Raw genomic sequence first — 27,236 nt, forward strand, 5'->3', positions numbered from 1 at the left:
GGTGTGGTGGTGCATGCCTGTAGTCCTAGCTACTCGGGAGGCTGAGGCAGGGGAATTGCTTGGACCCAGGAAGCAGAGATTGCAGTGAGCTGAGACTGCGCCACTGCACTACAGCCTGGGCGACAGTGCGAGACTCCATCTCAAAAAAAAAAAAAGAAAAGAAAAGAAAAGAAAATACACATTTTGATATTTATAGGTAAATATAAATATTTACCTATTTATAGGTAAATACGTGTTGGGTATCACGTCAACAACTTACTTGCAAATGGTTCCGAAACAAGCACACATGTAGACAGAAAGGTAATGCAAATGCAGTAAAATAACATTAAGGGAATCTGGGTGAAGGGGTATGTGAATTATTTGTACTACTCTTGCAACTTTTCTGGAAGTATAAAATTATTTCAAAATAGTATTAAAACAGTTAAAAACTAATAAAATGTAAACAAAGCATTAGCTAAAACATAAGAAAAGGAATGGTTGAAGAGCAAATTATAGATGCCTATGATGGGTGCAGTTTTGGTTTAATTATTCATATGTTTGAAGAATTATTAATATTATTGCTTTCTTTTTTTTTTTTTGAGATGGAGTTTCAGTCTTGTTGCCCAGGCTGAAGTGCAATGGCACATTCTTGGCTTACCACAACCTCCGCCACCCGGGTTCAAGTGATTCTCCTGCCTTAGCCACCTGAGTAGCTGAGATTACAGGCATGCACCACCACGCCCGGCTAATTTTGTATTTTTAGTGGAGACAGGGTTTCTCCATGTTGGTCAGGCTGGTCTTGAACTCCTGACCTCAGGTGATTCTCCTGCCTTGGTTTCCCAAAGTGCTGGGATTACAGGTGTCAGCTACCACGCCCGGCCCCTGCTGTCTTTCATCAAGTGGTCTTAGTGCACTTTATCAACACATTTTACTTCCTTCACTTTATAGGTGAGAAAACAGACATGTAGAAGAGCTAAAATGTGGCAAGTTGATTTTGGAATGGAAACAAAGAAACTTTGACTTTTAATTAATAACACAGTGTTAAGATGTGATACAGCTAGACACAGCAGAAGGCATTCATTTACCTTGCTCTATTGTAAATCACTGGCTCATTTTCTTCCTGCACAGTTGTCAGCATATCCAAGTCATGGAATATTTTCTGCATATAGTCCAAATATTTACATCCTGAAGCTCTCTCTACTATGGCTGCCAGTAGGGTATAGCCAAAAGTTGAATACAAAAACTGACTACCTTGAGACATCATTGTAAGGAGGAAAAAAAGAAAATAATAATCAATATTATTCAAAGATATATAAAATATATTCCCACTGAAAACTGGCATACCTTTAAAACTGGAATATTTTACTTTAGCATTTAGAAGAAGAACACAGGAAATACATCAACAAATTGAGTTAACTTTGCAATTGTCCTTATTCCAAGTTCTTAACACAAGAATAAAATTAAGACCAACATAAAATTTCACATAAATCTGCTCCTTTCTTTGATAATAAAGTAAGCAAATAAATACCACCTCAAAACAAAATAAAAGTCTTTCAAAGCGACAACAAAACAGGAAGAGGAAAAAGAGCAAATTTGATTTATTGGGTCAACTTGTTCTTAATCTACCTCTACTCATTGTTTAAGGCATCAATGGGCATACACATTCTTATTTTAATCAAATATATGGGCCAGATGTGGTGGCTCTCACCTGTATCCTAGCACTTTGGGAGGCCAAGGCGGGTGGATCACGAGGTCAGGAGTTGGAGACCAGCCTGGCCAACATGGTGAAACCCTGTCTCTACTAAAATATAAAAATTAGCTGGGTGTGATGGTGGGGGCCTGTAATCCCAGCTATACGGGAGACTGAGGCAGGAGAATTGCTTGAACTCAAGATGCGGAGGTTACAGTGAGCCAAGATGGTACCACTGCATTCCAGCCTGGGCAACAGAGCCAGACTCCGTCTCAAAAACAAATAAAGAAATAAATAAAATAAAATACATAAATGTAGACGTACAAACCTTGTTTCAAATACATATTTAAATTTAAATACATATTAAAATATACATAGTATTTCAAATAAGTAACTTTATATCATTTTGGGTTCTAGACAAACTCAAACTGGTTTGAGACAGGGTCTTCCTCTTGCTGTTGCCCAGGCTAGAGTACAGTGGTATAATCATAACTCACTGCAACCCTGAACTCCTGGGTTCAGGGATCCCCCTACCTCAGCCTCCTGAGCAGCCAGGACTACTTACAGGTGCAGGCCACTGAACCTGGATAATTAAAAAAAATTTTTTGTAGAGACAGGGCCTCACTTTGTTGCCCAGACTAGTTTCAAACTCCTGGGCTCAAGCGATCCTCCCACCTTTGCCTCCCTAAGTGCTGGGATTATTGGGCATGAGCCAACTGTACCCAGCATGGAACTTTATTTTTAAGAAAAAATCCAAAATTATATTTTATTTGCTCTAATTATATATATTAACATCTATTCAACTAAAAGCTTTTAAAATGAAAATAGAATAAAAGTATATAAACCTATGGTAAATTTAGATATTAAGTAGCTTCAATAGGCACTAAATCAAAAAATAAACCAAAGATAATTATTTGTATAGATTGGCTTTTTGGGAAAAAATTGATGAACAGTTATTTCTTTCTTTCACTTTTGTTTTTGAGATGGAGTCTTGCTCTGTCACCCAGGCTAGAGTATAATGGCGCGATCTCGGCTCAAGGCAACCTCTGCCTCCTGAGTAGCTGGGACTGCAGGTGCACGCCACCATGCCCGGCTAAATTTTGTATTTTTAGTAGAGATGGGGTTTCGCCATGTTGGCTAGGATGGTCTCGATCTCTTGACCTCAAGATCTGCCCGACTTGGCTTCCCAAAGTGCTGGGAGTACAGGCATGAACCACTGCACCCAGCCCAAACACTCCTTTCTTTAAGAAACAAAGGCACAAAGTAAGTTGAGCAATTTACCTTCTAACTAAATAGTAAAATATCAGCAATACCTTATCATGTCTACTTTGGTCCAGGTTGTATTTAGAGAACTATTATTCCAACATTTCTCCATAATTTTGCATGAATAGCTTGATACTGAGAATCCTCTAAATGACTAGGTAGTCACTAATGAGGCAAAATTTAAACAACGACCCGCCTGGATGCTAGGCTTTGATAGGAACTACAGACAAAACCATGAGCACCGGACTGGCCCACATCACAATCGTCAACCTCACTGAATACACTCCGGATGGCATCATTTTAGATTTCCTGAAGATTAACATTTCAGTAATGATGATTTTGTTAAGAGAAGAGATTAACACTCACCAGGTTTAAAGAACAAAGGATCATTTTTAAATAATTTTAGGGATTCAATTGAATTTTCAAACTTTTCTTTCAAATATAATTCGCCTTGTTCAAAATCATTCTTCTTCTTGCCAGGTTTTGAATTCCGGCATTTGGCTTCATTCTCCTGCTCTGTTTTAAATTTAGTAAAGTCATTCTTTTCATTGCTTTTGCCTTCTTTTTCTTGCTCAAATGCAACAGTCTCTTTCATCATCTTCAAGGCTTTATAAGCTTTCTCTTCTTTCACCTTTTTCATGTCCTTTTCATAATGACGAATTCCACTTAAATGGGAAATCAGTAATCTTGTTGTGACAGAAACCTAATTATAACAACATGAGAATGCAATTACAATATTAAACTGTGCAATAGAAAGTTAGTTGCCCTGGAATCATGTCTCAGTAATATTTTCCATTTTGAGCTGCTGCTGGGAAAATGTCATGTACAAATCCTTAGCCTCAAATTTCAGAAAAATACCTACCTGATGACCATCTGGATTAAAAGAAAAAACTAATACACTAACAATAACTACAAACAAGCCAAAGAATGCTATGAAACGTTTTAAATATAAATTTCAGCATAAACTATTTAACAGGCCATTAATAAAATGAACAGTAAGTTTCACTACCTTTTCACCTTCATATTCCTTTTCTGGGAATTCGGGAACATAATGTTGTACTGGAATATCAAGATCCAGCTTCCCTGCTTCCCACAACTTGGCAAGAGCAACCATGGTGAGACTTTTGCTGATGCTGGCAATTCGCATAACTGTCTCAGGTTTACATGGTACACGGTTCTCAACATCAGCATAACCTAAACCTTTGGGAGGAAAAAAGCAAAAAGTCACTATTAACAGTTTTCATGGTCAAACAAGTCTTCAAAAACTGAAGTAGTACTACGTTTAAAGATACCGTGTCTTTATCTAAAAGAAAAGATACTCCACTTTTATAAGTTACTTAACACTGGACATGTAAAAGATTAAAATCTTAGTATACTGGTAAGCCTAACAATTTAACCTTATAATGAAAGTGCAATTGTACCATTTGCAATAGCAATTTTCTATGATTTAGATACACATTTGTCTTAGCTTATCTAAACAACTAAGTTATTCCACATTTTAAATATTCTTTAAAGAAAACATCTTTATTCTTTCGATTATATTTACTTTTGACTTTTGAGTAAATTTCCACCAAATTCCTTGAAATAACCACTCAATAAAAATCAGTGTGGGTCAGGTGCAGTGGCTTATGCCTGTACTCCCAGCACTTTGGGAGGCCGAAGCAGGAGGATCCCCTGAGGTCAGGATCGAGGTGATCAGCCATCTGACCAACATGGTGAAACCCCGTCTCTATAAAAAATACAAAAATTAGCTGGCTGTGGTGGTGCGTGCCTGTAATCCCAGCTACTCAGGAGGCTGAGGCAGGAGAATTGCTTGAACCCAGGAGGCGGAGGTTGCAGTGAGCTGAGATCATGCCACTGTACTCCAGCCTGAGTGACAGAGTGAAACTCTGTCTCAAAAAAAAAAAAAAAAAAAAAAAAGTGTGAAAAGATGTCCTGCAAACCAAATCTAGCTAACCATCAATTTAATTTGGCTGCAAACCAGAAGAAAAATTATGTACTAACTTACTTTTTCTAGAAAATATTTAAATTTGGTTTCGATGTTCTACAGACTGAAAGCGTGTAAATCTAATTAAGAAAGAGAAAGTTTCTGTAATCCCAGCACTTTGGGAGGCAAAGGCAGGCGGATTACTTGAGCTCAGGAGTTCGAGGCTAGACTGAACAACATGGCAGAAACCACATCTCTAAAAATATACAAAAAAAAGTCTGACATGGTGGAGCGCACCTGTAGTCCCAAGCTACTTGGGAGGCTGAGGTGGGAGAATCATCAGAGCCCAAAAAGGTTGAGACTGCAGTGAGCCAAAATCACGCCACTGCACTCCAGCCTGGGTGACAGAGTGAGACCTTGTCTGAAGAAAGAAGAAAGAAGAAAGAAGAAAGAAGAAAAGAAAAGAAAGAAGAAAGAAGAAGAAGAAGAGAGAACCCAAAGGAATAAATATTAAATATCTAAAAAATATTTGTATAAAGTCCATAAAGCTGACATTTGTATAATTTTTGATTATGAGATTTATCATAAATTAGGTATAATGATTAGGCTATACTTATATTTGAAGGAAAAATCATTTTTCTTTTTAAAAAAATTAAAAATTTTTTATAGAGACATAGGTGTCACTACGGTGCCCAAGCTGGTCTCCAACTTCTGGCCTTCAGAGATCCTCCCTCCTTGGCCTCCCAAAGTGCTGGGATTACAGGTGTGCGCCACCTCCACTGGCCCATTTTTCTTTAAATTCAAACCCCTACTGTTCCCATCAACTTCTAAAAGTGTTACTGCCTTTAAATGACATCTGAAACGTTTTTTTTTTTTTTGAGACACAGTCTTGGTCTGTTGCCCAGACACAGCTCACTGCAACCTTTGCCTTCCTGGTTCAAGCGATTCTCATGCCTCAGCCTCCCAAGCAGCAAGATTACAGGCACCAGCACGCCTGGCTAATTTTTTGTATTTTTAGTAGAGATGGGGTTTTGCCATGTTGCCCAGGCTTTTCTCAAACTCCTGAGCTCAGGCAATCCGCCTGCCTCCGCCTCTTAAAGTGCTAGGATTACAGGTGTGAGCCACCAAGACCGGCCTGAAACCTCATTTTCTAAAATTAGTATTCCTAGAAAGCTGGGATGACCAACTGGATCAATTTATGTGCAATGAGGAAGTTATACAAAAAATGCTATCATAAAAGTATCATAAAATGAATAGAAATCCCTCTCCCTAAGTTTCTTGCCTTTTGTTTTAAAAAAATATTTGACACCTCTGCCTGGTAAAAAGCCTGATAAAGTAGACTAAGAAGTCATGAAAGACAACGGGTACCGTATAACTCCAGTACTCAGTACTGTGCCTTTTACAGAAGACAGGACTCAACAAATTATTGAGTTAATTAAAAAAGAAAAATACGCAAATTCTGAGTTTTAACTACCCATAAGTGTTACCTACAAGTACTCAGTTAATGGATTGTTCTACACAGTAGTCACCCCTTATCTGTGGTTTTGCTTTCCTCGGTTTCAGTTATCCATGGTCCAAAAATATTACATGGAAAATTCCAGAAATAAACAATTTTAAAGTTTTAAATTGCATGCCACTCAGGGTATTGTTGTGACTGTTGTATTTTGTTGTTGTTGTTAATCTTCACTATGCCTAATTTATAAACTAAACTTTATTACAGGTATGTATGTATAAGAGAAAACGTAGTATATACAGGGTTCCATACTATCCCCGTTTTCACGTATCCATTGAGGGTCTTGGAATATATCCCTAGGATAGGGAGGGACTACTGTATACAACTTTCAGACCAATAAATCCAGTCGTAAGAGAAAAGTGGGAGTAGGTAGCAGCAAGCCATCTTTATGACTCCAATTTATTAGTCACATTTTAAAGTTTACTGTGATTTAAAAACACCTAATTCTCTATTCTGTTAGATGTTCTCTCTGCAATATGCATCGCTTTATGTAAACGGAATAGCATTTCATGGGATTCTCTCCAACCAGTAAAACAATATTTTATTTACCAACTGGTACAGAACAATCTACTAAACAACAATTTTCTGAACCCACCTTCTGACCAGACTTCCTTTCCATCTACAGAAACTCCAACCACTATGCCGGGTGCGCCCACCTCATCCTAAAGCGATGGGGAAAGAACCTGCAGTTAGAGACCTGCTGAAAAAGCCCAGAGCTCTCCTCTGGGGCCTTCCAAGGCCTCGCCCTTTCGGTCTGGACTCCGCCCCCTCTACTCGAGCCCCGCCCCCGCCACCAGGGCCCCGCCCCCTCCACCCGTCCCCGCCCACCTCATCCCAGGCCAGACTCACTAACAGCAAGGGATGTGCCCTGTCCGCCCCTTGGGGGAAGGCGCAGTCCCCGAGACGGGCGGTGACCTCCGCCCCGATTTGGGGAACCCCCAAGAGCGTCTGACCGAGGCTTAGCGGTGAGGAAATGGGAAGTCTTTCTCGGAAGCCGACTGCCGGCACCCCACTGCCCCTGGTGGGGTCCGCTCAGCCCCGGACAGCACCGCCGAGAGGGCTGGGTCCCCGGCCACCTACGCCCCGCGCCCCAGTGGCCGCACCTTGATCCTGTGCAGCAGGTCGCGGCTGCTCTCGATGGCTCTGGCGAAGCACCTGGAGCGGGGCAGCGCCGGGGTCTGCGGAGACCACGGGGCGAGGGATTGCTCCTGTGGCGGCTCGGCCAGAGGCGATGCCTCGGGGTCAGGAGCCGTGGGGGGCTGCGCCGGAGCCGCGCCCCTCAGCCCACCCGCCAGCTTCACCCCCAGCGCCAGTCCCAGCCCCAGCCCGAGGCCCCCGACCCAGCCGTGCCCAAGCGGCGGCAGCCCGGCGCGCTGATGGACCCCGCGTCTTCCGCAGCTCGAGGCCAAGCCCCCGGGGGCGGCAGCCGGGGCAGTCACGGCTGACAGGAGCCGGTACATGGCGTCTCTACACAGCGGGCCGCCTCGGAATTCACGCAGGCCGGGCGGGCTGCGGCGCGGCGAAGAGGGAGGGACAGGGGGCGGGACGGGGGCGGGGACTGCGGTCAGACCCTAGCAGTCGACTCCTGAGGACCCGAGCGCCGCTCACATCGAGCCGTTCTCCTTTGCCTTTCTTCTTGTCTCTTCCCTGTTTTTTCTTTCTTTCGGTCTCCCTTTCCTTTTTTCCCTTTGCTTATTCTCAGATCAACCGTCACCTCCAAGAGCCCTTCCTAGCTCCCGTCCCATGGGAGTTCTTTCCCATACCGTCTTGCCCCTCAGTGTGCACAAACTTCCCTTAGTAACAGCAAACACTTTGTTATCGTTTAACTGCTTGTCAGATTCCCGCCAGACTGGGACTTCTTTGGGGAGCCTAGACTTAGTTTTGGATCCTCAACTTCTGGAACAGCACAGGGCACACAGTAGACGCTCAGCAGACAGCTTCTTTCCCGTTAGAACGGACTTTTATTCTCTCTCTCTCTCTCCCTCTCCACCTCCCTTCTTTATGTCTCATTTCAGCTCCGCCCATTTCCCTAAAGCGTGGTGGCTCACGGCTGTAATCCCAGCACGTTGGGAAGCCGAGGCTGGTGGATCACTTGAGGTCAGGAGTTCGAGACCAGCCTGTCCAACATGATGAATCCCCGTCTCCACTAGAAATACGAAAATTACCTGGGTATGGTGTCGCACGCCTGTAATCCCAGCTACTCGGGAGGGGGAGGCAGGAGAATTGCATGAACTCGGGAGGCGGAGGTTGCAGTGAGCCGAGATTGTGCCACTGCATTCCAGCCTGGGTAACGTGAGTGAAACTCCGTCACAAAAAAAAAAAAAAAAAAAAAAAAAAAAAATCTATTGCTTCTGGAATTCTAGCTCCACACCATACCAAAGATATGAAGTTACATTCAGACCTGAAATTGTTTCTTTGCTGTAAAAGATAAAGTGTTTTTTTAAAATTTTGTGTTTGAAAAACTTTAATCAAAATGTAACTCTTGTAATTTACAATTACCTATGATTTCTCAGCATCTGTAAATGATCAGACATTCTTGTGAAATAAGAAATCCAATCTCAAATTGCTACAAAATGTAAAATGTGTATAAAATCCTAGTTTAACATGTAATGAAATAGATATGTTAATTTTGAAGTTACTTAAACATTTATCAGTTTTGCAATTTTTATATTTTAGGATACACACACACACACACACACACACACACACACGATCTTTGGAAGCTTTTAGGCTTTAGCCTTTGGCATTGGGGCCATATAAGGGGCTCCATATATAAAATGGCCCTGTCTTTTCTTGCAGGTAGAATAAAGAAGAGAGCTCACAGACTTGAACTGACAAGCCATCAAGAGAAAAAGCTGTAAACATATTGAGGTAATAATTATTTAATAGGAGGAAAAGGCAACAATGGTATCCACACCTAGCGACAAGATAGCGGGGCTAAATAAGTAAAGCTTCTGGGGCTACTCACAAAACCCAAGACTCCAAGAGACCAGAATATCCTACGATCCAGAGCATATAACTACACTGAAACTGCAGTTATAGTGGACAGATGTACTCTATTAAGATAGTGTTAGAGGTTCACATGGTGGGGATCACCACTACTCCAAGCACATGACAGAGAGAAAAATATAGAGAAAAATGTAAAAGACAAAGTCAGTGACCGTTATGAGTACCCACTTTAAACTGTACACAATTTTATTTAAATTGTACATATGTTACTGAAACACCAAGGGTTTAGTCTAGGTTCCATTGCTCGCCACACAGAAAGCCAATCGCCAAAGCAATGAGAATTTCCAGGGAAAAAAGCTTTTTCAGGTGCTGCAGCCAGGGAAAAGGGAGATCAGTCACAACTCCACCTCAACTAACTAAAATTAGGAGTGAATATGGCAAGGAAGAAATGTAACTATGTGTGGGGAAACAGAAAATAGGGAGGGATAAGGAAGAATAATTGTTCAACAGGAAGTGGATGGTTGGTTAGGCCAGGGGTCCCCAACCCCTGGGCCATGGACCAGTAGGGAACTGGGTCACACAGCAGGAGGTGAGTGGCAGGTGAGGGAGCATTACTGCCTGAGCGCCATCTCCTGTCAGATCAGTCGTGGCCTTAGATGCTCTTAGGAGCTCGAACCCTATTGTGAACTAGATGAGGGACCTAGCTTGTGTGCGCCTTATGAGAATCTAACTAATGCCTAATGATCTGAGGTGGAGGAGCAGTTTCATCCCGAAACCATACTCATCAGCCCCCAACCCCACACCCCATGGAAAAATGTTCTTCTATGAAACTGGTCCCTGGTGCCAAAAAGGCTGGGAACCACTGGTTTAGGCAAGCATGACAGGTAAGGGATCTGGTCTCATTGTCCTGATGTGGTGATCTGGTAAGTTTCAGTTTCTTGATACTATCTGGGAGGACTGATAGTTGGTTTCCTCTAAAGGGAACTCAGATAAGACAAATGTAAGTTTGTCAAGTTTTAAGACTGGGCAGGTCAATTTCTATGTTTATTCAAAAGAACCCATAAACATGAACTGGTTTCACATATGTGTTTTTTGCACTCTTCTGTACCTCTCCTTGGATTAAAAAATAAAAAAAAGAAACAGAGCCATGGGTTTGCCATGTATAGGGCAAAAGCCAATGTCCTGGTGAACTTTCAGTCTAGAAGCAGGTATAGAGAGACCACTTGAAGTATGGCTTCTGGGAAGTGTTGGCCTAAAAGGAAGAGGCTGAGGCACAAAATATAATTTAAAGGGTTTACTTCAGCCAAAGTGAGGACAGCTGCCTTGAACACTGAGGCCCAAGTAAATTTACAATAAACTCTGCCTTAGGCTTTTGTTACAAGCAGGTTTTAAAAGGGGACAGGGAATGGACTGATACAAATTTGTCAGGAATCCCCATTGGTTTATGGAAATAGCAGTGACTGGCTATACATTGTTAAGCAGTGGAGTGTGGGTTCTAGTGGCTGGTGCCACATTATTAGGTTAATTTATAACTACTTGTGGCAACAGCAAGCAGTTTCAAGAGATGAATACATAGGTTACTGGGGAGGAGGAGTAGGACATGATTGCCAGCCATCGCATTTTTTTTCTTTTTTTGGAGACAGGGTCTCACTCTGTTGCCCTGGCTGGAGCACAGTGGCACGATTATCACTCGTTGCAGCCTCAGCCTCCCAGGTTCAGGTGATCCTTTCACCTCAGCCTCCTGAGTAGCTAGGACCACAGGTGTGCACCACCACACATGGCTAATTTTGTATTTTCTGTAGAGATAGGGTTTTACCATGTTGCCCAGGTTGGTCTCAAACTCCTGGACTTAAGCGATCCTCTGCTGTCAACTTTCCAAAGTGCTGGGATTACAGATGTGAGCCACAGTACCTAGCCACCATCTCTTTTTAATGTCTCTCTGGGCCTGATAATTTGAAAGGACTTGCATTCTTCAGATGAAAGTTATTTTCTTTACTCAGAAGGTAAGAGAAAATAAATGTTCTCCAGAAAGCCGAGTGCCAGAAGGCAACCTGATCAAGCAGCCTGCAGACTTGTTGGCAGGATCTTTACTACAGCCCTAGGGCAAGAGCCCAGAGCCCCCAGCATTGGAGCTGGCTTTAGGATGGGAGCCACAGAGACCAGACAGAGAGAGGTAAACCACTCCACATGGAAAATAATGGGAAGACAGACAAAAAGAGAGGAAAAGGGAGAAAGAAATAAACTTTCCGCTAAAAATAAATCTGCAAACCAAATTTCCAAAACATATTTTTAAAACTTTTCTAAAAAACACTGACAATAACAATCAACAACCAAAACGTGAAATTGCCCCAAACAAAATAAATCAGTAGAAGAATATGCAGGAAAACAGGCCTTTCCCTGCCTAAGAAAAAGATGGGTGATGGAAAATAAAAGAAATGTATGTATTTCAAAGAATCCTTAAAAAGAGAAATGGATGTATAATATCTACACAACAAAAAAGGAATTATAAAACAAAAATAGGAATAAATGAAACAAAATCATACACAAATGAAAAAGCACTTATCAGAATTGGTGGAAAGAAAAGATCATGAGAGACCTTTAAGAGCATCTCTTCTGAAGTTGGGGGCTGCGATTTTGGTGGACTGCTGTAACTGAGCCCAAAGCTTGTGCTACTCAGCACACAACAGCCAATCAGTCAAGAGACGGGGATTGGAGCAGGGAAGACAACTTTATTTCTGGGGAGCCAGCAAACCAAGATGGCAGACTACTGTCCTAAAGAACCATCTTAAGTAAATGTGAATTTTGGGCTCCTTTTATGTTAGGGGAGGGGGAAAATGGGAAGAGGTTTAGGTCAAAAAGTGACCAATGACCACAGACCTCTGGGTGGCAGTGAGGGTAAGCTTCTTTGTCCTTGTCAGGTCACAGTGCTCCTGTAAATTTTTAACATAACATTGTTACTTATGTGTATACCCACCTTATTATCTCCTTGGTGGTTAGTTTTGGGGAGGGACTAATCATCCTTGCTTTAAAGTTCAACTATAGGCTGGGCATGGTGGCTCATACCTGTAATCCCAGCAATTTGGGAGGCCAAGGTGGAAGAATTGCTTCAGCCCAGGAGTTTGAGACCGGCCCTGGAAACATACTGAGACCTGTTTTCTAAAGAAAATTTAAAAAAATTAGCCGGGCATGGTGGCCTTTGACTACCAGCTTCTTAGGAGGCTGAGGTGGAGGATTGCTTGAGCCTGGGAGGTCGAGGCTGCAGTGAGCTGTGATCATGCCAATTAACTCCAGCCTGAGCAACAGACTGAGAACCTGTCTCAGAAAAACAGCAAAATACTGAGTGGGACTGGACCTCAGACAGAAACCACTGGTACATCCATCAGTAGAAACTTTTCTCCAACAACTCAGAAGATAGTCCCAGCCCTCCTGGAACTTGCAGTCTATAGTGTAGGATAGTCATGATAAACCGAAAGGCACAATTAAATGTAAAATCCCAGTTGTAATGAGTGCTGGGAAGGAGAGGTGAATACTGTGTTGAGAGGTTGTAATGTGAGATGTGGTTTGGTCTGGGAGATCAAGGAAGACTTTTCTAATGAAATGAAATTACATCTAAGACTTTAAGGATAAACAGGAATTACCCTGGTTAAGTATGGGCAGAAAGAGAAAGGAAGTGTTCCATGCAGAGGAATTAGCAAATGCTAAGACCCTGTGGTGGGAAGAGGCAGTTTCATGCAAGGAATTAAAAGATAGTCATGGTGCCGTGACTAACGCCTATAATCCCAGAACTTTGGGAGGCTAAAGCAGGCAGATCACCTGAGGTCAGGAGTTCAAGACCAGCCTGGCCAGGATGGTGAAACCCCATCTCTACTAAAAATACAAAAATTAGCCAGGCATGATGGCACACATCTGTAGTCCCAGCCACTACGGAGGCTGAGGCAGGAGAATCACTTCGACCTGGGAGGCAGAGGTTGCAGTGAACTGACATTGTGCCATTTCTAGCACCTTCTTAATAAGAATGATGAGAGGGGACATACTTGCCTCGTATGTCTTCCCCATTAAACATAATGTTAGCAGTAGACTTTTTGGAGATATTCTTAATCAAGTTGAAGACGTTTTTCTCTATTCCTATTTTTCTGAGGGTTCTATCGGTCATCATGGAATTTTTAGCACATGGGAAGTGGAGCCAATCCTGCAGACCCCTCTACCTCCTGTCCCTCCAGATCAGCAGAGTCTGAAACACCTGTCCATATGTCACTCCAGGGGTCTGTGTTCTCCTGCACTAGCCACAGGGCCTGAGGGCATCCACACTGTACTGATGAGCAAATTGTGCAGCAGAAGGGATCCAACAGAGGGCCTTTCAGCTAGGTAACCGATCCTGTGGCCTTAGTCACAACGAGCCCCACACAGATTTACCTCCTGGGAATGTGAGAAATGATTTTTTTTTTTTTTTTTTGAGATGGAGTCTTGCTCTGTTGCCCAGGCTGGAGTACAGTGGCACAATCTTGGCTCACTGCAAACTCTGCCTCCCATGTTCAAGTGATTCCCCCGCCTCTGCCTCCTGAGTAGCTGGGACTACAGGCGACCACCACCACGCCCGGCTAATTTTCGTATTTTTAGTAGAGATGGGGTTTCACCATATTGGCCAGGCTGGTCTCGGACTCCTGACCTTATTATCCACCTGCCTCAGCCTCCCAAAGTGCTGGGATTACAGGCATGAGCCACCGTGCCCGGCTGAGAAAGATTTTATGTATATATTATTTTGGTCAAAAGGAGCAAAGAATGAGATAACTGACATCTATTTTAGTCTTACAGTTGTGAACAATTTCCAAGTGCAGATGTTAAAAATCCAGAATCCTGGCTCGGTGCAGGGTGGCTCATGCCTGTAATCCCAGCACTTAGGGAAGCCAAGGCGGGTGGACCACCTAAGATCAGGAGTTCAAGATCAGCCTGGCCAACATGGTAAAACCCCGTTTCTCCTAAAAATACAAAAAGTAGCCAGGTGTGGTGGTGTGTGAGAGAATCACTTCAACTCAGGAGGTGGAGGTTGCAGTGAGCCAAGATCGTGTCACTGCACTCCAGCTTGGGCAACAGAACGAGACTCGATCTCAAAAAAAAAAAAAAATCCAAAATCCACGGAGGACAAACAGATCACCTTATTCAACCCATGTTCATTGCTCAAGGGCCTTCTGCAATTCACAGCATTTGGTGTCCTGCTTGTGCAGAGTAACCCCTGCCTGTGGCTCACAGGCTGCATTCAATTCATTGCAACTTATAAAACCATTTACAGAGTCACAACAACATCTGGCTTCTATGCTGGGGACATGCAAAGATGAACAAGGCCAGCAAACGGTCAAGGGGCTCACAGTTGGGAGGGAAGACAGGTGGGGAGTCCTGCATGTGGCAAGCAGGCTTTGCTCTACACAAAGGAGCCTGGCTGGGGGAAAGTGGGCTGCAGTACCGCCAGCGCTCCTATTGCCAAGTCACGTGTCTACCTCTGGAGGAAGGGGCACCTTTTCCTAATATACACAAAGGGGCAACATGTGCTCCTGGCAGCCCGGACAAATGGACAGACTTAGGACTCAATTAGTACAGTAAGATAAGCGCTAGAATAAAGGTGGACATCAATAGACACTGGAAGGGAGGAGAGTCTCTCTAGGGGAAGGAGTTAAGGAGAGTGACAGAGAAGGAGGAACATTTCAGATGAGCCTTGGAGGGGGAACAGGAATTTACCCAGTAGAATTAGTCAAAGAAAAGTCTGGGGAAACAGAGAGAGCAAAGATGCAGAGGTTTGACAATACAAGGCGTGTTCATAGAACAGGGAGTAGTACAACCTGACTGATACAGGTAAGGCCAGAAGGTAGGCAGAGCCACATGCTGCAGGCCCTGCAAGCCCCACTGAGGATTCTGGGCTTCAGCCTGTAAGCTGCTGGTTCTCAAACTTTGGTGTGATTTGAAACACATGGAGGGCTTGTTACAGGTGTAGTTTCTTTAGCTCAGACCCCAGAGATGGGCTCTGATTCAGTAGGTCTGGGGAGAATCCTAAGAATGAGTATTTTAAATGATTTGCCCGCAGGGTTTTGATACAGTGGTCACAGGAGACATAGTGCTGATTAATATGGGTGTCCATAGGGGGTTAAGCCATAGAGTGTCTGGTGAGCTCACCTAAGGAAAGGTCCCCAGCTGCAAGGGGGAGGAGGAGGGCCTGCTGGTAGAATTCATGATGCCGGTGCCCTGCTCTTCACACCCTCGCCCAGGGCTCAACCCTTCATTAATCCACTCCCAGGTGTGTAGGTGCAGTTTTGTTTTCTTGTGTTTTTTTGTGTTTTGTTTTTTTTTTTTTCCAAGATGGAATCTCACTCTCTCTTAGGCTGGAGTGCAGTGGTGTGATCTTGGCTTACTGCAACCTCTGCCTCCCGGTTCAAGCGATTCTCCTGCCTCAGCCTCCTGAGTAGCTGGGATTACAGGGGTGTGCCATGACGCCCGGCTAATTTTTGTATTTTTTGTAGAGACAGGATTACACCATGTTGGCCAGGCTGGTCTCGAACTCCTAGCCTCTAATGATCTACTTGCCTCAGCCTCCCAAAGTTCTGGGATTACAGGTGTGAGCCACTGCATCCGGCTTAGTAACAGTTTAAAGGATAAAATAGTTGAGCACTAGGAATGAGAGGCAAGGATTTCAGGCCCTTTTCTACCACCACCAAGGTGGGCTCACTTCAGCCTAATTATTTCCCCTTAGAATCTATGTCTGTAAACCAGCATGCACTCTGAGGTCCCCTTCAGCCACATGGTACAAAAATTCTAAACCTCCCAGCAAGGGGTTCACTATAGAAAACCATGCTGGATAAGGCCAAAAAGAAAGAAAGGAAAAAAAAAATCCCTAATAGTGGACATTGGAATAGGCTTAGCGTTGTTTTAAGAAAGAGAAGTTCTTTCTGGAAGCTTCTCAAGCCTCTCTGTTCTTGATGGAACCCTACACAAGCACTCTGCATCTAGTAGGCCCTCAAGAACTATTTCTTACTAATGAACAGCATCTAGAGTGTCAGAGTTGGATCTTCAGGTTTGGGTACATCTAATAAACTCCTCTCCCAGTGCTTCACCCGGCCTGTGATAAACAAGTATTTGATGTATCTACCCTCTTCTTTTCCAGACTTTTGTTAAAGCTCTCTATGGGATGTTTTCAAGCCTTCTCAGGTAATGATAACAAGGCCATAATGATGACCCAGAGGTGATTGTAACTTTTGTGTGATAAGCTCAAGAAAGAATTAGAGGTTTTAAAGGTGACGAAGAGTTTTTTTTTAAACTGATCAGCCTTTGACATACGCAGACTGGAGATTTAACACTTGCAAAATGGAGAGAGTGATGCGGGACATTTTTTGTTTGTTTTGTTTTGTTTTGTTTGTTGGAGATGAAGTCTTGCTCTGTCGCCCAGGCTGGAATGTAGTGGCACAATCTCTGCTTACTGCAACTTCCGCCTCCCAGGTTCAAGCAGTTCTCCTGCCTCAGCCTCCCGAGACTATAGGCTGAGACTACAGGCAAGTGCCACCACACCTAGCTAATTTTTGTATTTTTAGTAGAGACAGGGTTTCACCATGTTAGCCAGGATGGTTTCGATTTCCTAACCTCGTGATCTGCCGATGCGGGGTGTTTAAAGGTAGAGTAGAAGGCACAGAGCAGAGAGAGCAGCTGTAACTTTGCTGAGGAAATGGTCTCCCTTCTCATCACAAACCATTCCATTATCTATGTGTATATCAAAGCATCATGTTATATACCTTAAATATATACAATAAGATCTTTTTAAAAATGTCTTTCATTTATCTGTTTGCAAATTGGAGGAGCTTGAGACTAGGATGCAGTTAGGCCAGAACAATGCAATAGACATGTTGAGCTCATGACTGGTCAAGGAATAGGCAAGGCCAGAAGGGAAGCTGTGACCAGGGAGACAGGTAGCCAAACTGACACTCCTCAAGAGTGGCAGCTGTCCCTCCTGCCTCCTCGTGTCAGCCCTTCCAGCTGCCAGTGCCTGCCTGAGGACTCTGGTGCTGGAGCCTGTCTTGCCCACAAGTGCAGGAGGCAGGAATAATTGCTGCCCCCTTCGAAAAAATAGAGACTGATGGGACTCAGCACTCTTGCCTCTCTGGGATAATTCTGTCTCTGAGTTTCCCGGGCGGGGGAGGGGGGGATCAAGCTTCCGCCACGTGGGTAACTTGCATGATCTCATATCCTTCATTGTCTCCTTCCTCTTCCTGTCTCACATCTTCAGTGGTGTTTCCTGGGATCATCTCCCACAAACTACCTGAACTGGAATCCTTGTCTCAGGTTCTACTTGTGGGGAAACCCCAACGAAGACAGCAGGCCACTAGGAATATGATGGGTAAAGTCACTGACTTGTAGCTCGGGGGCTAATAGAACACAGGACCACCATGGAGCTTATAACACAAAAGAGGAAGTAGCTGAAGTGTCCAGTATACAAAGAGATGAGCATAGTGACACTCATGGGGATGTGCAGGAAGGAGCAACCTTGATTGGAAGCCTACCCTAGGCCTGACCCTATGTTTGAGATTAGGTACATATTATCTGTATTAGTCCTTACAGAACTATATGCTAGGGAGATGTCACCTCCATTTTACAGGTTGAAGGAAGTTAAGTAACTCATTCATGATCACACAACTTGTAAGTGAAGTAGAAAGGGGATGTGAACCAGGCCTCCCTGGTACCAGCGTCTATGCTCAGTTCCCAAGAGCTCATCTAACATCCCACACATCGTGAGTGATCAGTGACCAGTCGGTGTGGTTTTCATGAGGAAGAGCCAGCAGTTTCTCAGGCTAGGCCGGGCTTCCCAGGGTGGAAGGAGCTTAGAGAGGTGGAGGTCAGCCATACAGGACCTCAGCTCACCAGATCTAGAAACTTGATCTGGCGACCCCATAGCAGTGATCTGGCTCAGGGGACTGAATAACAGTCACCAGACTCTCCAGAGACTCATAAATGATCTGGGCACTGATCTGTTGACCAGATATTTATGCTTGTTAGTATATTAGTTTTCTGTTGCTGATGTAACAAATGACCACAAACTTAGTGGCTTCAGACAATACAAATTTATTATCTTATTGTTCTGGCAGTCAGAAGTCTGAAATCAGTCTCATTGGTCTAAAATGAAGGTGTGGGCAGGGCTGCGTTCCTTCGGAAAGCTCGAGGGGAGAATCAATTTCATTGCCTTTTCCAGATTCTGGAGACCACTCTCATTCCTTAGCCCCTTCATCTGCCTTCAAAGCCAGCAGCATAGCAACTTCCAGCCTCTCTGACCCCTAGACCCTGGCTCCTTCTTGTGACTTTTGGTGCAGCTGGATGATCCCGGAGAAATCTCCTTATTTCAAGGTTCTTAGTTTAATCACATCCACAAAGTCCCTTTTGCCCATAAAGTAACGTATTCACAGGTTCCAGGGATGAAGACATGGACATTTTGAGGGAGCCATTAGTCAGCCTGTCTCCTTTGCTCAGTGTTTTTTTTTCTTCCCACAGCAGAATCATAGTTAAGCCAGCCTATGAGTAGAGGCTGCTGATGAACCTGAAACCAGAGTAGGGGTATGTACAATCTCCACGGACAGGTCATCAGCTGGCCGCGAATCAGTTGGGCCCCAGTCTGACATCCAATCAACAAGGGGTGGAAACTTCTGACACTCAGGCTTCCCTTCTTGTAGACACTGTAGACTTTTGACAGGTGGACTCCAGTGCTGATTGTCAGGTACTGCTCTACTTACTCCCAACTCTCCATCTTTGACACAGTTATAAGTCATCTTTTATGGTTGCTTGATGGGACCTGCCTCATCCTGGGTTCTCGTTAATCGTGCCCATTAACCTCTCTGACAGATCATGTTACAAACCAGTGCCCAGCGACAGCATTTGAGCCAGTCTTACCCAGGACCTCACAGCTCTCTGCCCTTCTCTCCCTACCTCTCTGACATATGGCCACACACCCCCGGTTCCAAAGTCTGCTCTGCCCTTCCCTTGTCTTTTTGACAATGTGTTAGGACTTTCCTTTCTGGATTCTGTGTAGAATAATCTCATAGATTATGTGTTGAGTTTTATGAGTAAACTTGTCTGAAAATTTACATACCTCCTTCATGCTGACCTTTTTAAAAAAAACTCTGATTCTCAATTTTCTGTGTTAGGCAATGTCTACCTTTATGAAAATCATTCTCTAAGTATTCTGCAAGAATCCGTTTATGTGCCAGGCTCTGTGTAAGGCTCAGAGAGCCTAGAGGCTAGTAGAGAAAATGAATTTTTATCAAATCATCACATTCACACATGTAATTATAAATGAAGATTAATTGCGCTTAAGAAAGAAACATGGTTAATAAAAATTTAAAACAGATACCTGCCCCAGATTGGGGGTCCTCAAGGGAAACTTCTCTATGGAAGTGCCATTTGAACTGTGATCATCAGATAGGTGACAGGGAGAAGTGGGGAAGCTGGGAGGTGACCGTGGCTGCAAGCAGAGACAGACAAATGGGGAGAAAAGGTCAAGAGGGAGTTGCAGAGGCAGGCAGGGGCCGAGGCAAGGGTTTTGAGTTTTAGCCTAAGAGCAAAGATTTTCAGCAAGGAGAGAGTGGGGACAGCATCAGGTGTGCTGAAACCATCTTCCTGTAGCGTGGTGAACAGCTTTTATGGGTAGGGAGGAGAAGACAGAATTGGTGTAGGGAGAGCAGTTAGGAGACTTTTTCAGTAACGGAGGTGACGCATGAAGGCGACCTGGCTGGGGTGGTAGCAATGGAGAACAAGAGGAGTGGTTGGTTTCTCAGAGGTAGTTTGGAAGTAAAAATCTAACAGGAGATGGTGACAGTTTGAATATGAGGCAAGAGAGTGGAAAGTTTTGAAGATGAAACCAAGCTTCAAAGCATATGTAAGTTACCATTAACTCACCTGATGTTTACATTTAACTGCAATGAAACTTTTTTTTTCCTTGAGACAGCTTCCCTCTCTGTTGCCCAGGCTGGAGTGCAGTGGTGTGATCTTGGCTCACTGCAACCTCTGCCTCCCAAGTAGCTGGGACTACAGGCACGCACCACCATGCCCAGCTAATTTTTGTATTTTTAGTAGATACAGAGTTTCACCATGTTGGCCAGGCTGGTCTTGAACTCCTGACCTCAAGTGATCCGCCCTCCTCAGCATCCCAAAATGCTGAGATGACAGGCCTGAGCCACTGCGCCTCGTCTGCAATGAAACTTTTTTTTTTTTTTTGAGATGGAGTTTTGCACTTGTTACCCATGCTGGAGTGCAATTGCCCAATCTTGGCTCACAGCAACCTCCGCCTCCTGGGTTCATGTGATTCTCCTGCCTCGCCTCCGGAGTAGCTGGGATTACAGGCGCATGCCATCATGCCCGACTAATTTCATATTTTTAGTAGACAGGGTTTCCCCATGTTGGTCAGGCTGGTCTCAAACTTCCAACCTCAGGTGATTTGCCCACCTCGGCCTCCCAAAGTGCTGGGATTACAGGCATGAGCCACCATGCCTGGTCTGCAATGAAACATTTTTAAAAGGAGGAAATGCTAGCTCTTTGTGTATTTTGTGACAGGCCTAATGAAAACAGCTGCCTTCAGTGTGAGGGGTTGCTCCATCCCTTTGAGCCTCAGACATGACTGTGCTGGTGACTTCCGGGAGAAGTTTACATACCTAAGTTCAAGTACGTAGGTGGCCAGCATGGTTGATGCTTTTATCATCAGACTTCCCCTAACATTCTTTGCAGTGGGGAGAGGGACTATCTCTAAAACCAGACCACCATCATGAAGGGGCTGACCTTAGAATGAGAGGCTCACTTTTGGAGACTTATATTTGGAGAATTCTGGGAATCCAACCCCAAGAATGCTGGCCCCTTTCCCCACTTGTGACAGCCTTTTGAACTTCAGGATTTGGCAGTCTGTCAAACCAAATAACTCTGGGTGCAAAAGTCAACGGAATCCAGAACAATCTCTGCCTCATTGCTGCAGGCTGGAAATCTCTAACAGGCATGTCTTGGAATCCTTGCCCTTTTTCCCTTTTCAGTTACAACAGATTCTCTGGTATCAGAACATTTTTTTCCCAACATTGTTTTTTAATATTTTATTTTCTTTCTTTCTTTTTTTTTTTTTTTTTTTTTTTTTTTTGAGACAGAGTCTCACTTTGTTTCCCAGGCTGGAGTACAGTGGCACAATCTCGGCTCACTGCAACCTCTGCCTCCCAGGTTCAAGCGATTCTCATGCCTCAGCCTCCTAAGTAGCTGGGATCACAGGCACGCGCCACCTCACCCAACTACTTTTTGTATTTTTAGTAGAGACAGGATTTCACCATGTTGGCCAGGTTGGTCTTGAACTCCTGACCTCAAGTGATATCCCACCTTGGCCTCCTAAAGTTCTGAGGTTACAGGTGTGAGCCACTGTGCCTGGCCACAACATGATTTTTTTTTTAATAACAAGACACTTGGTTGCTTTGTTGAGACAGAATTTTCAAGATTTCACATTTCAGTCTCTAGGCCTAAGTATCCTGGTGGCATCACTTGGATGTCTTCATTAAAGTCACCTGTGGCTGGTGGTGGTGGCTCATGCCAGTAATCCCAGCACTCTGGGAGGCCGAGGCGGGTGGATCACTTGAGGCCAGGAGTTCGAACCCAGCCTGGCCAACATGGCAAAACCCCATCTTTACTAAAAATACAAAAAGTAGCTGGGTGTGGTGTCATATGCCTGTAATCCCAGCTACTTGGTGGCTGAGGCATGAGAATTGCTTGAACCTGGAAGGTGGAGGTTACAGAGAGCTGATATCCTGCTACTGTCCTACAGCCTGGGCAACAGAGCAAGACCCTGTCTCAAAAAAAAAAAAAAAAAAGTCACTTGTTAAAGTGAGTGGGCCCCTTTGGAACATTCAGTCAGATTCTGCTACCCAAAGGCTGGAAACCTGGCTTCCCAGCACACAGTGGGGGAGAGAAGTGTGTACTTTAGGATGAGGCTGAAGGCTCTTGAACAGGGAGCCTGGCTAGTGTGCTCCAAATACACCATTACTTAGGTTCAATTACACATTAGGAGAAGGGGAAAGAATGAGGAAAGCAAATTAATGCTTAATCACTGTTAATACCCAATGCACTTCTAAGGAAGGGCCGTGTGCCTCACTGTGGAGCTCTACATATGACTGTATGGCGACCCCAACCACACCTCTGATGTCATAATTAACATTTAGAATTCTCCACCTTGGTTGCATTTTGCATGGTGGATGGGGTTGAGGGGTTGGGGGTGTTAAAAAAAAATCCCAGCACTTTCGGAGGCTGAGGCCACCAGGTCACCTGAGGTTGGGAGTTCAAGACCTGGCCAACATGGTGAATCCTCTTCTCTACTAAAAATACAAAAATCCAGCCAGGCGTGGTGGCACGCACCTGTAATCCTATCTACTTGGGAAGCTGAGGCACAAGAATCTCTTGGATCTAGGAGGCAGAGATTGCAGTGAGCCAAGATTGCGCCACTACACTCCAGCCTGGGCGACAGAGCGAGACTGTCTCAAAAAAAAAAAAAAAGACAATATCATGGTAATGATTTTGTTCATTATCATAAAGTATGTGAGTCACCCCAATCTTACTTGCTGGCCTAAAGGCAAGCGACAGCTACTTCAGTTCCACTCTGTCACGTGCCCTACTTGCCCAGCACATACCTTCTTTCCTTCCCAACTAAGATGCCGGCTGGTCCTCATGCCCTGTCTTAGCACTGAACTGTGCTATTGAAGAATATGGATACTCACTCACCTTCTGGCTCTCTTGTCTCTGGCTTCCTTGAATTCCAGCCTCTAGGAACCAGATCCTGACTCTGGTTTGCTTGGTTGGTGACTGTACCTCCCACTGGGGGTTGTGGATCCCAGCTACTGGGGAGGCTAAGGCAGGAGAAATGCCGGAACCCTGGAGGTGGAGGTTGTGGTGAGCTGAGATTGCATCACTGCACTCCAGCTTGGGCAACAAGTATGAAACTTCGTCTCTGAAAAAAGAAAAAAAAGATATTTAGATTCTCATCAGCAATTTGGGAAGTAGAAACTAACACTACCCCCATTTTACAGTCACGGATATGAATGTCCAGAAAGGTTAAGTGTGATTCAGGCCGAGAGTGGTGGCTCATGCCTGTAATCCCAGCACTTTGGGAGGCTGAGGCTGGCAGGTCACCAGGTCAAGAGATCAAGACCATCCTGGCCAACATGGTGAAACCCCGTCTCTACTAAAAAATGCAAAAATTAGCTGAGCGTGGTGGCGCATGCCTGTAGTCCCAGCTACTCAGGAGGCTGAGGCAGGAGAATTGCTTGAACCCGGGAGGCGGAGATTGCAGTGAGCCAAGATTGGGCCACTGCACTCCAGCCTGGCGCCTGGTGACAGAGCGAGAATCTGTCTCAAAAAAAAAAAAAAAAAAAAAGCCAGCAAAAATTATCACCCGTTTACTTGGGTGACTTGAGAATTTATGTGGTGAGGATTAAAGGGATATGGAGGCAAGATTAGTGAGGATAGCGTAAATAAGGCTCAGGCATTGGATTCCAGCTGAATAAAGTGTGGGCATTAAAGATTGCTCCAGTGTTTAGTATTCATCATCTTGGGCTGCCATAACAAAATACCACAGACTTGGGTGGCTTAAAGAACAGAAATTTATCTTTTCATGGTTCTGGAGGCTTGAAGTCTGAGATGAGGGTGCCAGCGTGGTCCGCTTCCATGAGGGCTCTCTTGCAGGCTTGCACACAGCCACCACCTCACTGTATCCTCGTATGGCAGAGGCAGGGAGACAAAGGAGGAGAAAACATGGGGGAGGATTTTCTGTGCAAACCAGAGTGCTCCTTGTGTCTTTTCTTACAAGAACGCTAATCCCATCACACAGGGTCCACCCTGGGGAAATCGTTTAACCTTATCTCCTAATACTAGTCACCCTGAGAATAACATATGCATTTTAACATAGGAATTTGGGAGGACATAATTAAGTCCGTAGCATGTTTCTAGAGAAATCATTAAGTCTCAGGGTTGGAAAAGAACACAAAGATCATTTTATATTTCTTTACTTTTTTTGTGTGGTGGAGACGGGGGTCTTGCTATATTGCCCAGGCTGGCCTAGAACTCCTAGGCTCAAGTGATCGTCCCACCTCAGCCTCCTGAGTAAAGAGATCTTCTTTTTATTTGCACATTCCTTCTCACGAACTCATTTCTCTGCTCAGCTTCCTTTCCTTGGGCAGGCATTGAGGGGAGGCTTTCTGCTAGAGTCTACCCTGGGGCTCTGAGAACAGTTATCCAAACAGACTTTAATTGTTCCCTTCTGAGGCCTTTCTTGCCCTTGAGTTGGTTATTCATGAAAATGCCTCAGGGATTCCCAGAGAAAGTCCCCCAAATTCTAAGGTGCTGGCTTTCACTCTGGATTCAATGCTCTGTTCCATGGCTCACTCAGCCCGCCTATCTTCAGGAAAAGGAGAAGCTACATTGCTGGGGAGCTGTACTTATTCCCAGAGCCATTTTACCCTTTAGGTGAAGAGGATGTTGGAAAACAATCCCAAATACAGGTCTGAAGACTCATCCCAGTGATAGTGATGGCCTCCAAAAGCATCCTCCACAGTATGAGACCGAAGGTTTAGCTTCTCTCTGAAAGATTGTAACTTCCCGTTTTTGTCCTAAGAGGGTTTTTCTGACTAAGTTGTCAGAAGTGGACTGTCTGAGAAAATCTTAAGAGGCCCTTACTGTAAGACTTTCAAGAAGTTTAAAGTGTGGCTCTCTCAGCAGGGCACTCCTGTGAAGGAGAAGTTAGATTTTAGTTACTTTCTAGAACAGGCTGGGCAGTCTCTCAGAGGCCTGCACCATCTGGATGTGGGTGAGGGGAGGAGAACGCATAGGAAGGAAGCCTGTGGTCCCCTCCACTTCAATGCATCCACTTTGGCTACCACAGGCTGACCCCAGGGTGGACCCCATCTCTGTTGCTAACCACTTTGTTGCCAAGTTACCTTTCTGAAGGTACATTTTCCTCAGCATGGCTCTGACAGGGAGTGCCTCCTTAATTTGTGTCTGTGTGTGTGTGTGTGTGTGTGTGTGTGTGTGTGTGTGTGTGTATGTACCTCCTTAATTTTGTACCCTGGGCCTCTTACTCCCCTCATCCTAGTCCTGCCCTAGATACTAATATCTTCCTCACTGGGATTTGTGTAGATTAAATTACAGAATGTGGGACAGGCGTGGTGGGATCTGCAATCCCAGCACTTTGGGAGGCCATGGCCAGCGGATAGCTATCTATCTCTGTCTATCTATCTGTCTGCCTGTCTATCTATTTATCTATCTATCTAATATATATATATATATATAATAGATATTATATGGATAGATATCTATAATACACATAACATAAATCTATGATATATATCTATATAAATATATATATGTATATATATATTTTTGAGACAGAGTCTTGCTCTGTTGCCCAGGCTGGAGTGCAGAGGCGTGCTCTTGGCTCAACTGCAACCTCCACCTCCCAGGTTCAAGCTATTTCCAGCTAATTTTTTTTTTTGAGGCAGATTCTGGCTCTGTTGCCCAGGCTGGAATGCAGTGGTGTGATCTTGGCTGACTGAACTTTTGCCTCCTGAGTTCAGGCAATTCTCCTGTCTGAGTCTCCTGAGTAGCTGGGAGTACAGACACCTGCCACCATACCTGGCTAATTTTTGTATTTTTTTTAGTAGAGACGGGGTTTCACCATGTTGGCCAGGTTGGTCTTGAACTCCTGAGCTCAGGCAATCTGCCCGCCTTGGCCTCCCAAAGTGAGAAGCTAGATATTTGTAAGTAATTTAATAAAGGAATGTTTGGGTATAATTGCTAGACTAGATATAAAATTCCTTAATGTTGGCCGGGCGCAGTGGCTCACGCCTGTAATCCCAGCACTTTGGGAGGCCAAGGCGGGTGGATCACGAGGTCAAGAGATTGAGACCAAGGCCGGGCGCGGTGGCTCAAGCCTGTAATCCCAGCACTTTGGGAGGCCGAGGCGGGTGGATCACAAGGTCAAGAGATCGAGACCATCCTGGTCAACATGGTGAAACCCCGTCTCTACTAAAACTACAAAAAATTAGCTGGGCATGGTGGCGCGTGCCTGTAATCCCAGCTACTCAGGAGGCTGAGGCAGGAGAATTGCCTGAACCCAGAAGGCAGAGGTTGCGGTCAGCCGAGATCGTGCCATTGCACTCCAGCCTGGGTAACAAGAGCGAAATTCCGCCTCAAAAAAAAAAATTTCTTAATGTTTTATAGGGCAATAAATTATAAACTTTGGAGTTATTTTTTCTACTGGGCAAAAATAATTTGTTTCTCTTCTAGGCAAAATCCAACAAGCTGAAAACTTTAATCAACAATGATACCAAGTAAGTACATTTCCCCAGTTCAATGGCTCTCCAATCTAGTCCATGAGACCTCCCCAGGGGATGTGGAGAAGCTTTCAATGGATCTGTGTGTTCAAAACGATTCTAATAACAATACTAAGACCTTATTTGCCTTTTTCATGGTGCTAACATTTGTATTGATGATTCTAAAGAAATGGTGGGTAAAGCTGCTGTCACTTTCACACAAATCAAGACAGTGGCACCAAATAGAAGTGGCAGTCATTGTATTCAAGCTACCACGCCAGGCTAATTTTTGTATTTTTTTGTAGAGATGAGGTTTCACCATGTTGGTCAGACTGGTCTCTAACTCCTAGCCTCAAGCAATCCACCTGCCTCAACCTCTCCAAGTGCTAGGATTACAGGTATGAGCCACTGCTCCCAGTCTCATCTTGCATTTTAAATGGCTCTTTTGCTTGCATGGTGGCTTGCGCCTGTAGTCCCAGCTACTCAGGAGGCTGAGGTGGGAGGATGGCTTGAACCAGGGAGGTTGAGGTTGCAGTGAGCCATAATCATGCCACTGCACTCCAGCCGGGACGA

At 44.5% G+C, this 27,236-nt stretch overlaps 1 protein-coding gene and 1 long non-coding RNA gene across 3 annotated transcripts in view; one reads left to right on the plus strand and one right to left on the minus strand.

Annotated features, from left to right (window-relative positions):
- LACTB (lactamase beta) overlaps positions 1–7,897 on the minus strand; it is a 19,833-nt gene extending 11,936 nt beyond the window's left edge. The window contains exons 1-5 of one of the 2 annotated variants that reach the window (XM_032297224.1): positions 7,476–7,897; positions 6,968–7,034; positions 3,942–4,132; positions 3,299–3,635; positions 1,065–1,230 (exon numbers count right to left, since the gene is read on the minus strand). In XM_032297224.1, the coding sequence (XP_032153115.1) occupies positions 1,065–1,230; positions 3,299–3,635; positions 3,942–4,132; positions 6,968–7,034; positions 7,476–7,832 (1,118 nt within the window). In that variant the 5' untranslated portion in view covers positions 7,833–7,897. The remainder of the gene's footprint in view (positions 1–1,064; positions 1,231–3,298; positions 3,636–3,941; positions 4,133–6,967; positions 7,035–7,475) is intronic. The other variant, XM_032297225.1, reaches the window with a different exon arrangement.
- LOC116564270 lies at positions 7,001–27,008 on the plus strand. The gene is made up of 4 exons (XR_004274822.1): positions 7,001–7,337; positions 9,172–9,243; positions 24,820–24,906; positions 26,638–27,008. It is a non-coding gene; the product is annotated as an uncharacterized LOC116564270 (long non-coding RNA).
- Positions 27,009–27,236: the final 228 nt, after the last annotated feature.

The sequence above is a fragment of the Sapajus apella genome, unplaced genomic scaffold (genome assembly GCF_009761245.1).
Source record: "Sapajus apella isolate SASKATOON/1434 unplaced genomic scaffold, GSC_monkey_1.0 scaffold37, whole genome shotgun sequence".
NCBI classification, from domain to species: domain Eukaryota; kingdom Metazoa; phylum Chordata; class Mammalia; order Primates; family Cebidae; genus Sapajus; species Sapajus apella.